The sequence below is a fragment of the Mytilus trossulus genome, chromosome 13, assembly GCF_036588685.1.
Source record: "Mytilus trossulus isolate FHL-02 chromosome 13, PNRI_Mtr1.1.1.hap1, whole genome shotgun sequence".
NCBI classification, from domain to species: domain Eukaryota; kingdom Metazoa; phylum Mollusca; class Bivalvia; order Mytilida; family Mytilidae; genus Mytilus; species Mytilus trossulus.
Window position 1 is genome coordinate 13,857,163 of NC_086385.1, and position 16,293 is coordinate 13,873,455.

The 16,293-nt window shown below is 33.7% G+C and overlaps 2 protein-coding genes across 2 annotated transcripts; both read right to left on the reverse strand.

Annotated features, from left to right (window-relative positions):
* Positions 1–4,518: 4,518 nt before the first annotated feature.
* On the reverse strand, positions 4,519–10,258 carry LOC134694102 (uncharacterized). The gene is made up of 3 exons (XM_063555096.1): positions 9,732–10,258; positions 7,974–8,151; positions 4,519–6,502 (listed from the first exon to the last, which is right to left on the reverse strand). The coding sequence occupies exons 1-3, from the start codon at positions 10,144–10,146 to the stop codon at positions 4,519–4,521; spliced, it is 2,577 nt and encodes an 858-aa protein (XP_063411166.1). The 5' UTR covers positions 10,147–10,258.
* A 3,270-nt stretch (positions 10,259–13,528) lies between these two features.
* Positions 13,529–15,595, reverse strand: LOC134694103 (uncharacterized). Its single transcript, XM_063555097.1, has one exon. The coding sequence runs from the start codon at positions 15,593–15,595 to the stop codon at positions 13,529–13,531; it is 2,067 nt and encodes a 688-aa protein (XP_063411167.1).
* Positions 15,596–16,293: the final 698 nt, after the last annotated feature.

Below are 16,293 nucleotides of genomic sequence, written 5' to 3' on the forward strand. Positions count from 1 at the left end.
TATACATGTGTTTATTTAAACGTGAAAACTATATATTTGATTGGTAAAAAATAAAAGTTATAGTTAGAATTGGAAATTATTGAATAATGTGAATGAACAAAAGTTGAAATGATTCTGTGACTTACATATGGATTATTAAAGTTTAAAGCACATGTGGTGAGTACTGATGTATTAAGAAACGTGTTTTGTGTGATTTACTAATATACGTACAAATATGCACAGGCATAGATTCAAATAAAAAAGACCTTTAAATCATAGCAAAAACTTCCAGCTAAGCATTGTTTCATTGACACTGGAAATTAAGGAAGGCTTTTATGGAAAGTTATCGGTCACAAGGAATTTTTGGTCCTCAATGCTCTTGATTTTCGTACTCTATTTGGCTTTTTTACTTTTTTTCTATTTTAAGTGTCACTTGTGAATCTTAAGTAAACGAAACGCGCATCCGGCGTTAAAACAAAATTGCTATCCTAGTTAAAGGGGCACTTGGTACGAGAAATTTAAAAAAAAAGCGAAATTGTGAAATAATAATTCGTTTTTAGCAGCCATAGTACGGCGGCTTTGTAAAATATTGTGCACATCCTGTTACAAGCATGAAATTTGGCATAGACCTTCCTCAACTATTACTCTTTTATATTAGATAGGGAGGCATTTGAAAAAAATGTCTCACTTCCGGTAAAATCCAAAATGGCGGTCGTCATACTTAAATCAGCCCAATATCGAAGGCTAGTGTGTAAAAATGTGTTATTACCATGCTACTATCATAATATTTGGTACAAACCTTTGTTTTTTACTACTTTTAAATAAATTAAATAGATTAGATGTCTTCAGAAACCCTACTTCCGGTAAAAATTCAACATGGCGGACATTGTACTTAAATAAGCGTACTTTTTAGGGAGGGTAATTGAAATGTGTTTTAACGTATTGCTACTATCATCAAATTGTGCAGGAACCTTTCTTTGGTGCGTTTGATGGATACAATGTATAAGACATATTTCTTAAAAACCCTTACATCTGGTAATATCCAAAATGGCGGACATAGAAATGTCAATTTATAGTTCAAATTTTCAACTTTTTGTAAAATTTGAAGAAAAATTGAATTTTGTTTGTGCTGGTTATTAAACTTTTGGCTTAAATTATCCCCAAAAACCACTTATTCTATCATGATTTAAATGTTTAAATATAAAGTTGACACTTCCGGTTAAACTATGACGTAAATTTCAAAGATGAGTCCTCAATCCATTTCTTCCATGTAGAGTTTAAGATAGATTGATTAAAACATAATAAAATCACTAGAGTACTAAAACATATTTAAAATTACTACTATTTTGCCAAGAATATATGTTTATTCACAGTCGCCACCACATGCACACAAGGCAATGCACGGGAGACAAGATTTTCCACATTAAAAATGACCGCGGCATCTTTTCTTTCATCCACAATGTACAAGCTTCTGAAAATATGAGGCCTCAGAAAGAGTTGTTTTAAAAGGAACCCTCTTTGTCCCTTCGCAATCTATTAGTGCATGGACTAGGTAGCATAAGAGCTAATCCCAAGCTCGTCTCACTAAACAGCTACATTAATATATTGCACGTTTTACATGCTGGAAAAGACTAGACCACAGTTGAGGAATAGCCTCACTTATAATTAGTCTTCCCATTTTGTGCAAAAAATGTTAATCATGTTATCTCCAACTGATAAGTTTGTGCGATCTTACAGTAAAACCCCGGTGATTTAGGCTGATCAATCATCATTCTTTATGTTAAAGTCACATCTTCAAATAGCATCAATGTCTCCCGCGCAGTCATTTTTTCCTTTTCAAGCTACGAGAGAACCGTAATACTGTCGGTAAAGGTATGGGTCAGAAATAACTGTGTGTGATCACTCGTTGCCTAGTGCATTTGAAAGACCATTGATAGATATTAATCCAAAGATTTATGCCTCCCCAAACACAATCCATAGTTCCTCCGCCCCCATGTCACGGAATAGCGAAATAGTATTGACAGCATCATCAGTGACTGTTAATCATGATTCGTTTAAGTTTGTGTTTAAGGGCATATCCAACAGTTTATTTCTGACGGTGAGAATTTTTTCCCTTTAAGATATTTTATTCTTCAATTGACAGAGAATCAAATTTTGCATAAAAAAATATATGTTGCCGATTTCGTTTTTGCAAAAAATGCTGCTAAAAATTGATAATTTTTGTAATTTTGAAGTAAAAAACGTTTTTTATTCAAAAAAAAAAAATATGACTTTTTAATCAACATAAACTTATATAATTGGGCTCAAATGAAAGCTAAATAATTAAAGATGGTAAGAAAAATCTAACTTTACCATTTAAAGCAATAATTCTTGCTCAAATATAGCTAAAAACGTTATGGATTCCTCAAAAAACGGCAAGAAATGAACATTTGAAATGCACATTTTTGATTTTTTATATTATTTCCAACGGTGTCGATTTGGCCAAAGTGAGATATGTTATTCTTTCAAAAAAATGGAACGTCATAACGTTTTGAAAAATATGTGTCACCGTACTCGTTTTTGAGAAAAATCGAGTAATATAATATTGTTTACTCAATCCCTTCCGTAAGCCTCACAAATTGCGCCAAAAATTAGGACGTTGCGGGAAATAACGTTACATTTCCCGGTATTTTTTAGAGGCAGTGCGACAGTGTGGGTGAAAAATGTATACATACACTATGATACTGACTATGACTTGGTTGGAAAGTTGTCTCAATGGCACTCATCTCATATCTTTTTAGTTATAATGAACCCGTTTCAGGATGAAATAATGAATCCGTTAGTTTTACTGTTGTGTTTGTTAAAATTGTGAAACCCGCAAAACATGCAAACTGTGGAATTACGACTAGTTGAACAAAAATCAAGGTAAAATCTGGCTTTATTTTTCAAGTAGCAAAAATTCCAAAGTGTATATATATTGCCAACATATTTATTATTTTATTTGATATTTCGTATTTATATCTGTCATTCCGGATCAAAACTTCCTTTCGTTTCTAATTTATTTTTCACACCTGGCATTCAATCGGAACTAATCAAGCATATTTCTAGTTGTTCTAAGAAAACATAATGGTCATTCAGTTACGGTTGACCTTGCATTAAATTAGATTTCTGCAACTTCTTTAGAAACCTATTATGAAAGTGCTTAAAGTACAAAAACCATCGGACGGTGAATCATGATAAGTAGATTACAAGGAAGTAATTATACTTACAAAGGCGACAATTTACTTCTCCCTATCATCATGGATGTAAAATCTGAGTTGCGGCAATAATCTTTATTTACATCTTTTTAACCTATAAGTGTATACCTGGCCTTGAGTCGAAAACTTTCTAGTCAGTTTTTCGTACTCACACTCCAAAATCAACCAATCATGATGCTGGACTTCATGTTTCGAGCTTGATTTTTGTGCTTCGAGCACTGAGTAAAGTTTTATGACTTGACTTCTGGCTCAGTGCTTGGAGCACAAAATCATGCCCGAAACATGAAATCCAGTTTTTTGATTGGTTAATTCTGGAGTCTTGAGTACAAAAATGGTGCTCTAGACAGGAGAACCGTGGAACATAAGCAGAACACAACTTGACAACTCCGAGGCGGATGGGGAACATGATGGCGAACTGTGGTTTATATTTGACCAATAGTACCACCTAAGTCAACAATAGAGGCTGTTTTGATGCATTGTAGAGTATGAATGGATTGCTCATTGTTGAAGTCAGTAATCATTGAAGATAAAGAACAATGAAAAGACCTGCACATTAATAATCTGTACTTTTTCTATATATTTTGTGCTATTTAGTCCATGAACATTTACTCTATATCCCTTTATTTTCTACCGTATACATGATGTTTTTTTTAAATGTATGTACTGTATATATTCATCCAAGGGAACACTGTACAATAAAATGTCGAAATCTTAAATCTGCAAAAATTGGGGTCTAGTTGCTAATGCATACAGTTACATAATTTCTTTACAAGAATAACATAGCAAGCTTGTCCACAAGTTTGAAACTCTGACTTGGCATGCACACTGTAAAGGACTGTCACTCATCACTCATCTATAGGAATATATGTACCAAGTTTCTTGTCGATGTGACAATGACGTCCTCTGACCACTTTCACAAAAAAAAACCAACACTAACCTGATTCGGGACTGACGGATGGACAAACTGTCGGGTATACAGACACAGAAACCCGTAGGAACAGACAAACGGAAACACGGAAATAAAAACATTACTGTCGTGGGCGGGCATTAAAAAAGCTGGTGTTTATAGAAGATTGTTGCATTATCATGTCATCACGAGAGAGACTTTATTATGTCAAGAGACGTACATTAGTAAAAGGGTTAGTTTCTAGTTTTATCTTTTCATTATACGTTTTTTCAGATAATTGGGTTTGGTTTTTTTTGAAAAAATAAAATAATTCCAACTTGAATTAATCATTGCACAAGTAGAGTACCATTATATATTAGAACACTATAATTAAGACATATGGCAAATATGTATGTTTTATTGTCTTTTGAAATAATCAATTAACTTCGTAATTATCGATTTGTTCTTTGTTACTCTGGGCGATCCATCTCGTCTCTTTTCTAATAGTAGTTCTCGAATTCCGTCTTCTCCTTCCTTTTCAAATGCATAATATAAGTGGTTTAATTTTAAGCCTGATTTGGCCATAACATCCGCTGTTCTCTGTGATATGATTTTTTGAGTAATTAAGGTTGTAAAAGTCTCTTGATCTACTTTACTAACATTGTCAAACTTCATTTGTGAATTCATACTCTCAATAGTAAATGAAAATTTCTTGTAGTCAATAGAAATATTGCCTAACAAAACTCTAAGAGCCTCAACATCCTCAATTGCATTATGCGCAATGTAATCACTTTTGCAAACTTCTTTAAAAATTGTATTTTGCTTATGATTAGGCAAATCTGGGTAGAATGTTTTAAACAATGGCAAAGTATCCACAAAACCACTAACATTTTGTCTAAATTCTCCGAAGCAGGTAAATTTTGACAGACTGTACAGTAATCGGCGAGCATCAAAAGTTTTACAATTATGAGCTGCTAAGACACATGGTTTATGCTGTTCTAACCAAGAGGTAAAGTTTTGAAATGCAGCTTCTTGTGACAGTACTTGAACAGGGTCTCCTTTATAAAAAAGCACGCCTCCTTTGCTAGTTAAACCAGTAACAGCTGAGGCCTGTGATGAAATTGATTTATTTGGCTGAATGTAAGTACTGTACTCCGACGTTTTATGTAAATGGGATGCTGCAATTTGTAAAATATCACAATCTAAGCCTAAGGAAGATGTCTCCAAGTCGAAGACAACGATATTTTCACAACTAGCAATTTCTGATAAATCTGGTCTATATTTAATCACAGGTATACTTGCATCACAAGTGACAGAGGCGAATGACATATTAGATGAATAGGTTACTCCTTCTTTTTTCTCCAACGATTCCGTATTAGATCTTTTCTCTTTTTTCACCAATAGTTTCCTCTTTTTTATTTCAGGGTCTCCTTCAAATTTCAACTGGCGTTTTCTTTCTTTTGATAATTTTTGACAGTTAACTTCCAAAATTTTACTTGGTGATAAATGTGCCTTTACAAAAACATCTTCCATATAGTTATACCCTAGATTTTTTTGTGCAGCTGCAGCAGCAATCCTATTTTCAAGGGATTCACTTGTACTGTAACATGTGCGCTTGTGGGCTTTACTTGCATATATATTGTTGGTAGATTCTACATCTCTTGTGGAGCCTCCAGGGGCAAGTTTCTCGGAATGGTTAGCAACAGATTTGAATATAACAGATAAGTCAACATACAGCGATTCATTTTCGAAAGGTTTGCCATGTGGAAGTGATTTATATGTATAATCTACATTTCCTGCTTTGCACCAGTTACCACACTTGACGTGATTTCCAAATGTATGTTCAACTATTGCTTGCAGTGCATCCTTTAACCTTGAAGCATTATCTTTATTTTGAGTGACAGCATACGAAAAACATTTCTGAAAGTACTGTATGACACGTGTACTCAATATCTTGTGCTTATTTTGTAAGTTGTACAATGCCTTTCCTACCGACTTTTTGGAGTGACCAATGTCGCTCCATTTTTCCAACTCATGTCCCAATACTTCCCTAGCTTTTGACATGGTTGCAGCGTCATCATCCATTATAAGAATTGTTACTGGTTTATGAGAAAGATCTTCAATATTCTGCATCAGCTTTGCTCCCGTGAAGGCCTCCATGGCTTTTGAGGATTGATTCCAATTTTTTTTACAGTTATGAGGCCTAGCTTCAATATTTATCTTTTCAGCATATAAACAGATTCTACAGTTTTTCCCGCAAATACCATAATCGAGTATTTTCCCCGTCATCGATCCTATAGCGGTACCCACTCCAGATGGACTGTCATACGACCTTCCACTCCCCCTTTTTTGCCAACACATGTCATATTTAATTGCGAGACCCTTATGTGGTGTATCATCACTACAATAAAACAAACAATTTTAACGATTAAAAAGGACTAAGGCAAGGTTTTGTGTCAAAGCATATAGCATATAATTTATTACTTTAAATACATTGTGACTTTGATGGAGAGTTGTGTAAATAAAACCTTTAACCCATTTTCTTATAGATATTTTAGTCATCACATACTATCGGGAATTAAATTTTAAAAAAATAAATCACATAGCAGTGCAATTGCATTACTTATGGATATAATAACTCTGTTAAGCATAACCCTAGACACAAGGTGATTTGCTCGTAGACTTACATTTTTTACCCTTTTCAAAACAAAAAAGACAACACATCTTATTTTGAAAATTATACAATTATAAATTTTTAATCTGCCACAAACAGGACTATTTTTGCCTCAATTGCCATATTGTCAAGTTATAGTTTTATTTCAATTTCCTGTTCAACGCTTGTATAATTATAATTTTCCGCGTTTCGAAGTATAGAGGAAAATTATTGTATTAACGGTTCTTTCAATATATGTATGGACACGTGATATTAATTGTAGTATCACGTGAATGGTCATTTTGGCGGGTTTATTTCCCTATCAGACCATTCTCTCGCCAACTTCGAACTGGTCAAGTTCAGATTTAATGTTGGTTCATTAATGTTTGATTTTTTCTTGGTTTTTTTTGTACTATATATATATTGGTATTTTTGTTTGCTATTACATATTTTAATGGTATTATGTTTATGTAAACATAAGCTAACTTTCAGTATTGTCCAAGTACAACTCTCGAGACGATCTTCCGAGCATTAGGGTTTGGACACAGATTTCCATATCGACTAAGGTAACTTCGTTGTTGGTTTTTCCTGGCCGGCGGGTTCGTTTATGACGGAGTCAATGTATTCATTTCGTATTGAAAGTATTGTTGATATATATGTATATAGATATTATTTGCATAAATATTATGTTTGTTATGATAGCTTATAATAAAATCCGGTGTCCTACTATTCTTGTGGGCGATCGGCCATTATAAATTGTGTTTGATATATTTATTGTCATATATAAGTATAGAGTGTACGTGATTCTATTTGCTCTGTGTTGAAGACCCAACATTGACCTATAAATGCTAAGTTAAACCTATATGGAGGGTTGTCTCATTGGCACTCAAACCACATAAATACTGGATTTGAAAATATATCGAAAACATGAGAGTGGAACAGTAATTTAATTCCATTAAAACTTTGTATGTATTTTATGATTGTAGAAAAAAATAAGTTTAATCATACGAACTTAATCATATTAAAGGAGTTAATAAAAATACCGCTAGACCTATATCTTAACATATCTCCATATAATTTGACATGTTGATATTATAAAACGTATTACAATCTGTCTACCAGAAATTTTGACTTTTACTTGTAGTAATACGGTACTACCATTTCTTTAATCATTACAAATATGTTTTATATTTACAACACAATGCTATTCCCAACTTACAGCGTTAAAGCAGTCTCCTCTTCAATGGCTTCGAGGCAAGATTTTTTGGCTGTTTCTACCAGGGGTTTATTTACTTCTCTTTCCCGTGTCTTGAGGGCATTAGCAGAAATGCCTGGAACTCCAATTGTGGCAAACAACTTATTGAGTTGCCGATGTCCAGAGCCACAATCGGTCATTCCTTCAATAAAGAAATGAATTACATGTAATTATTCAAATATTTCCCTTTCTATTCCAATATCTGTAATACTTAAAAACTCGAATTCACTATTGCCGTATTTATAGTAATGTTCGAATAATGAACAGTTACTACAAGATGTTTTATTGTTAAATTATATTCGTTTCCTCATACATAAGCTAACCCACAATTGTAGGAAAAGGGATGGATAAGGGACGGCAGTCACAAGTTCCCTGTAGGATAACAAACTTAATTCATTTGTTCATAGGTTTTCTTTATACTGACACCCTATCCCCTCTTAACTTAATTTGGAAAAAAAATATTGACTAATTCGTATACATAAAATCGATGTCCATTAAACAAAACTTGCGGCAATTTTGACCCTGCCCCCTTTTCCCAACTATTAATTTGATTTACGTTTTTTTTTTATCATTGATTTCTTTGGTATCTCGTACTTTAGCAATGTTTAGCTTTTATACTATACCGGCTTGGTTAAAGTGCAAACTTCTATGTCAGATATTTTCCACATATGTCAATTTGTATATGACAATGTTTTCCGACTTCTTTTTTTTTTATTACACTGTCATCGTTTGTATTACATAGTATCTCAACGCAAAGCTAAATAATAAATGTTAGTTTACGCCGTATTTTATCTTTCTCAAGAAATCCATTTTTTATTATCTTTCTCTATCCGGGATGAAAACAATCTCGGAAGATATAAAAAAGAAGATGTGGTATTTTTGCCAATGAGACAACTATCCATAAAAGACCAAAATAAAACAAACATTGTAATCATACGTTTTTTGATTGAGTTAAGTCTGCTAATTGATATTTTATCGTATGTTTTTATATGTTGTGATGTTATGCTATTGTTTCAGAAAAAGGGAGAAGGTTTGGGCCCATTAAAACGTTTAATCCCGCTGCAAATGTTTGCACCTGTCCTAAGTCAGGAATCTGATGTACAGTAGTTGTCGTTTGTTTATGTAATATATACGTGTTTCTCGTTTTGTTTATATAGATTAGACCGTTGGTTTTCCCGTTTGAATGGTTTTACACTAGTAATTTTGGGGCCCTTTATAGCTTGTTGTTCGGTGTGAGCCAAGGCTCCGTGTTGAAGGCCGTACTTTAACCTATAATGGTTTAATTTTTAAATTGTTATTTGGATGGAGTGTTGTCTCATTGGCACTCACACCACATCTTCCTATATCTATTAACAACTATAAGTAACCGTACGGCCTTCAAAAATGAGCAAAGCCCATACTGCATGGTCAGCTATAAAAGGCCCCGATAAGACAATGTAAAACAATTCAAACGAGAAAACTAACGGCCTTATCAATGTAAAAAAAATTATTTGAATGCAATTTGTGTTGCATTCTTATGTAAAAATTGCAATAATCAATCATTACGCATCTGTTTTTCGTTGTTCTATATTGTATTGAAATTTATTTTAAATAACGGATGGTCTATAATGATCGAGATGATTGCAGTTATTTTATAATGCGGGAGGGGTAAAATTGGGTAATGATTAAATATGGGATCACGCTAATATAAATTAAAGATGCGATTTATTTGTATAATCATACCTAGTGCCATTTTGGTATTTATGTCAAATGCGCCAGGTCCTCGTTGTCCAGAGAAATGTCTTTTGCTGGTTGGTATAGCAGTCACGTATCCACATTTTTCACAAGAAATGTTCAATATACTGGCAAATCCAAATCTTTGTTCGTTAATAGTATTATGCAATTTTAAGTTTGAGCCACAACCCACGCAAGCTTTCAAAGCTTCGGCTAGTAATGAAAGCTCAACTAGGCGCCGACCATCTTTCCATGTTATATCTGTATCGTCTTGGTCTATGTTAATGACAGGTTTATCAGCGATTTGTTGATCAACTTTGAAGATTTCATTTCTATTTCCATTTATATTCTCAATTAGCTTTTTTGCAGATTCCCGCCGTGTCCTTTCCTTTGAGGAAAGAAACCGCCTTTTCCCGACGGCCATGGCAATTCCAATGGTGATTCCGTTATGACGTCGTTTAAATAACGTTAAATTACGGGAAACAATAGACGACGTTTTCGTTTGTTATTACCTCCCCTGAAACTGTTGGATATGCCCTTAACTGCATCAGACACATGCACCATGATTTTAGTGGCTGTCTCTGTATGTGAACATGGTGCTACACTTGAAATACATCACGTGGTGGATAAGATAGAATATCCTGAGCAATTGTTGCTACAACTACCATAATCATCCACTCTTGTTACAGTTTCAGGGTATTTTATTAGGGTAAGGATAAAACCCAATCATCATACTCGTTAGGAAACACCTTGAAACCGTTACAACAGTGGATGTAGTGTCGGATGCGAACATAGACAATACTGGTAGTTTGAAAGCTGCTAAAAGAAGCAAGAGTAACATTTAGGGGAAAGGGAATACACAGACGAATCCAGGGTGAAAAACATCCTCAAAATTGGCAAAGTTTTCTGAGAGATGACGACAATAAGAAAGAACTTTTAAGTTTCCATTCACAGCAGCTTACTCAATACAATTTTGAGTACAAGGTAGTTGTAGCAACAAATGGTCAGGATATTCTATGTTATCCACCACGTGATGTATTTCAAGTTCAGCACCATATTCACATTTAGAGGCAGACACTAGAATCATGGTGCATCTGCCTGATGGGGAGAAACATGAACTTAAACGAGTCATGATTCGAACAGTCGTTAATGATGATTTTGTCACTACTGTTTCGCTATTCCGTGACATAGGGGTAGACGAACTATGGATTGTTTGTTTTTTTTGGGGGGAAGGGGGCAACACAATTGGATTAATATCTATCAATGGCCTTTCAAATGCACTAGGCAACTTATTGTTATCAATGCCTTTACCTGTTGTGATATAGTTTTCTCTTTGCTTGAAAGGGAGAAAAAAAAATATATGGGAGACATTGATTGCATTTGAAGATGTGACTTTAACATAAATAATGATGATTGATCAGACTAAATCACCGGGGTTTAACTGTATGATCACACAAACTTAACAGATGGGTATAACATGGTTAACGAAGCAAGAAAATAACTATTTGCGTAAAAGTGAAGGCTTTTTGTGGCTATTCCCTCAACTTGGTCTAGTCTTTTCCAGCATGTAATTCATGCAATATATTTAGGTAGGTGTTTAAGAGAGACGAGCTTGGGATTGACTCTTATGCTACCCACTGCATGCAGGGACAAAGAGGATAACTTAAAAAAAACTCTTTTTGAGGCCTGTTCATTTTGTCATAAGCTTGTATATTGTAAGAAAGGATGCCGCGGTCATTTTTAATGTGGAAAATCATGTATCCCGTGCACTGCATGTGTACATGTCGTGGTGATTGTTATATTTAGCCGAAAATTGTAGTAATTTAAATATGTTTTAGTACTATACTGATTTTATTTTGTTTTAATCAATCGAAGAAATGGATTGAGGACTCATCTTTGAAATTTACGTCATAGTTTTACCGGAAGTGTCAACTTTATATGTAAACATTTAAAACATGATATAATCAGTGGTTTTGGGGATAACTTAAAGCTAAAAATTTAATAACCAGCACAAACAAAAATCATTTTCTTCACATTTTAAAAAAAGTTGAAAATAATAAATTGACATTTCTATGTCCGCCATTTTGGATATTACCAGATGTAAGGGTTTTTAAGAAATATGTCTTATACATTCTATCCATCAAAAGCATTAAAGAAAGGTTCCTGCACAATGTAATGATAGTAGCAATACGTTTAAACACATTTCAAATACCCTCCCTAAAAAATACGCTTATTTAAGTACAATGCTCGCCATGTTGAATTTAACCGGAAGTAGGGTTTCTGAAGACATCTAATCTATTTAATTTATTTAAAAGTAGTAAAAAACAAAGGTTTATACCAAATATTATGATAGTAGCATGATAATAACACATTTTTACACACTAGCCTTCGATATTGGGCTGATTTAAGTATGACGTCCGCCATTTTGGATTTTACCGGAAGTGAGACATTTTTTTTCAAATGCCTCCCTATCTGAAATAAAAGAGTAATAGTTGAGGAAGGTCTATGCTAAATTTTATGCTTGTAACAGGATGTGCACAATTCGTCTGAAGTATGCTTGTAGCCGCCGGACTACCAGGTCAATTTTATAAAAATAAGCCAAGAATTATTGATGGTGAACTATTCACTCAAAAGTAAATATTCCTACTTTATTGAATCCGTATTTATGTTACCTGAATCGAATTCCTTAGCTAGATATGCATTATGCATGGTTACTTGTTCAGTTATTAACAGGAAACTAATGTCAACATTGAAAGTGAAACAAGGATTAATAGTTTGATTGACTCATTCGTATACGGATGACTAGCATAAATATTTAACCTATGATATGAAATACAACAGACATAGAAAAATCTAATTGCACGAGTTAACTATCTATTTATATCTATATTTATATTTATATCGCTCATATGACCGTCGGCAGTCTTCGGAGATAATCAACTCAATAGTTATTTAGATGGATTCTAAAATAACATAGACACGACCGATGATATATATGATCGAGCCGATGCCTTGTTACATGTCTATTTTAGACACTTTATCAATTGCATAAGTATGTTATGAAGCAAATATGAGAATTTTAGTCAAATCGGTCAACATGAATTTAACAGCCAATGCCTCTCTTTAAGGTGGTATGGGAGTCTAAAATAAAAATGATAGAATTTGTTCATACTTTGTCAAAATGTAGTATCTATTGATACATGTTCAAAAATATTATGAAAATGATAGGTCACCGTGCATTTTCTCAAGCTACAGGTTGTGACAAAATGACAAATTATGTATGGATTATAAAGGAAAAAAACAACTTTTTGTGAATAAAAACTAAACAAAATGATAGAATTGTAAAATAAATTAGGAAAAGATTGCTTTCAGATGATGCTTTGAGAAAATCAAAAGAAAAGATAGGGTCACCGTACGTTTTTTTCCGGCTAAAAGATAAAATAGGTAAATGTCATGTAGAGTCCTTCAGAACATGCACTGTTTTAGAGTTACCTCCCCCTTAAATTGCCAATTTGAAAATATTAAAAAACAACCAAAATTAATCTACACTTGTAAAAATATTAATATTTCTAAGTTATATTCTTATAAATTGGTTCTTTTAAATGAAAATTCACATTAAATATCTGTATTCATGCATCAAATTTTGCTAACTTGGTAGAAACTATGGACCTTAGATTCTCTGTTTTTTTACAATCCAAGACGGCGAAAGACACCCATACCACCTTAAATATGTTGAGAAATTGTCTGCGGGAAGCCAATTGCAGAATGTTGGCACTAAAATATGTTTAATTATGTGTCTTCACTTTCTATTCATTTAAATAAAACTTACACTTGTTTTCAAAGTCTTTCTGAATACATGATAATATCCCGGTAACATCAAAAGGTTCCAAAGCGGAAAGCATTCTTTTGTATGTTTCAATTCCATCAACACCAACTATTAATTGTGCATTTAACAAAAACGTAAAGTTAATGCCAACGGAAAAACCATCAAACCTCGGAGATGTTTCAACAGCTTCCTGTAACAATTGTATTGCACGTTTCATTCCTTCAGTATTGTGTTGTTTGTAAAAATGTAAGAATGTAAGATAGCGCATAAATACAATTGGAGTTCCTATAGAAAAATCCTCTCCGTAAACGGACAAGTCTTTGTGAAAAATGAAACTTTCGGCATTTTCTTCATTCCTTTGAACCAGAAAACATCTGATCAATGAATGTCTTAACCTTTTGAGGAATTGCTTACTTGGAACTAAAGGTTTTTCAAATGTAGCTTGCTTGATCGCAGATAAGTCCATAAAATCAGACACTGTATATAAATCACGAGATAAAATCTCCTCTGAAAGTTGATGTATAGCATTCATCTTTCGGAAGTCATGACAAGTGTAGAAAAATGCTGCAAGTAGTAACCAACCTGACACGGCGTCGTTGTTTAAATTCAACAGTAGATGGAATAAACATTGTTTATATCGAGAGTAATACTGCTTATTACTGCTGTGCTGTGAATCAACTAACCGCATTTTAATAGAAGTCGCTTTACGTTTACATAGGTCAAGTAATGCAATTGAGTAGATGTTTTTGACAAAGGTTGGACAGTTCTCATTTTGAATCCTATAAACAAAGAAACTCAATGATCTGAATGATATATCATCAATCCATCGTGTACAGTCTGGGATATTCAGTGAAATCAAAGTTTTATCGAATTCTGAAATGACAGTTAATGGTTTTGAAATATAACACGTAGTACGTCGTAAATCTGACAGTAAATCTACTGACAACAGTTCTTCCCATATATTTCCTAGTAAAAGTTTTTCTATAAATATTCCAAGTTGCTTTCCAACTTTTTCTGAACATCTTCCTTCAATCATATTATGTTCTGGAATGAAATAATTTGGAATATAATTACATAAAATGAAATAATGCAGACGCTGTAAGCATAAGGAAAAGCAACGCAACAGGTTTGCTGGTACCCAATATAACTGGTTGTCTTCTTCTAACACCCAGAACAGAACTGTTTTCATGTAATATGAACATAAAAGTTTGTTAAAAATATTTACTTTGTCAATGATCTCTTTAAGAAAAATCTTCAGCAAGGCATAGCACAATAGCTGACTGTGGTTGAATGAGTGCACTAACAGTTTTTCAGTCAGAGAAAATGAAAACCTCCATTCAGAGTTGTTTTCTTCAGAAGAAGGAGACTTACTTCCTATGGGTACTAATAACACTCCTTCATGTACTGCCTCTGTTATCAAATCGGACGAGGGCCATTTGAAGCATCTACTTCTGTGTAACCAACGTTTTGCAATGGAAGGCCATTCACGACAAGGGAGGCAATGGACAAAATCTACCTCCGGCACTCCTTCGAGTGCAGTAGACGTTGATGGACCCTGCACCTTAAATAGTGTTTGAACGTCCATTTTCAGTGCTTTAGCAAATATATACAATGAAGGAGCTTCATTCAGAGCTTCAGCACACAATTGTTCTAAAATATTGTTTTTTAAGAGTAGTCCATCAACTGTATGTGAGACATCAATCTCGTCTTTAAAGTCACTCTCCTCAGAAACTTTGATTAAGGCAAACCCAGGCAAAGCATTATCTGTGTCTAGAATTAAATGATTTCCTTTTGTATTTCCAAGCTTTTCATCAACCATATAACCATGAGATCGAAACATCAAATCTAGGTCACTACCTTGAAGATCAAGACCCTCTGCTTTACTACCGCTACTGATTATTCTGTGGTCTTCCAAGATCAAGGTGTCGTCAAAGCATTTATAAAAGTATCTTCTATATTTCACTACTTTTTCCGATCCAACAACAACATCGGAAAGGTAATGATATAATTTGACAGATAACAATTGTAGGTCATTTTGAGTATCCATTTCTTAGTAAATCTTTAATATCTAAACTGCATGCTGAAAAAGAAACTTGAGCTGTTGTATTTAAAAATAACTTTTAGTTCATAGATTGGAGTTTTACTAGGAAAATATACATACACTGTACATGTACAGTGTAACCTGTATAATCCCACACAATGGATGTAGCATCATCTTCTGTTTGGAAGAAACACAAATTGTGTAAGGTTACTTAATTACTGGAAAAGTTCTATATAGATATAAGAAGATGTGGTATGAGTGCCAATTAGACAACTCTCAATCCAAATTACAATTTATAAAAGTAAACCATAATAGGTCAAAGTATGTTCTTCAATACGGGATTTGGCTCACACCGAATAGGAAGCTGTTAAGGGACCTAAAAATATGTCCAATATCATTGTACTTAGTATGTTCTCCATTATCACTGGACTAGTACACATTTTTGTAAAGGGGTTAGCTAAAGCATGCATTTGGGTAATGGATTTTCTCGCAGTGTTGAAGACTCATGGAGGCCTCTAGCTGTGTTTTACCCTTTGGTTGGGTTGACTCTTAATCCATTATAAAAATATCGGTTTAAGCATTGTGTTTGAATACTCCGGTTTTTTATGGAAGGATAGGTATATTTTAGAACCATGAAAATGTGTCGATTAAAGCAGGATGTTGGAAAACTCAGTTGTCTGATTATAAGCATATACAAAAACACT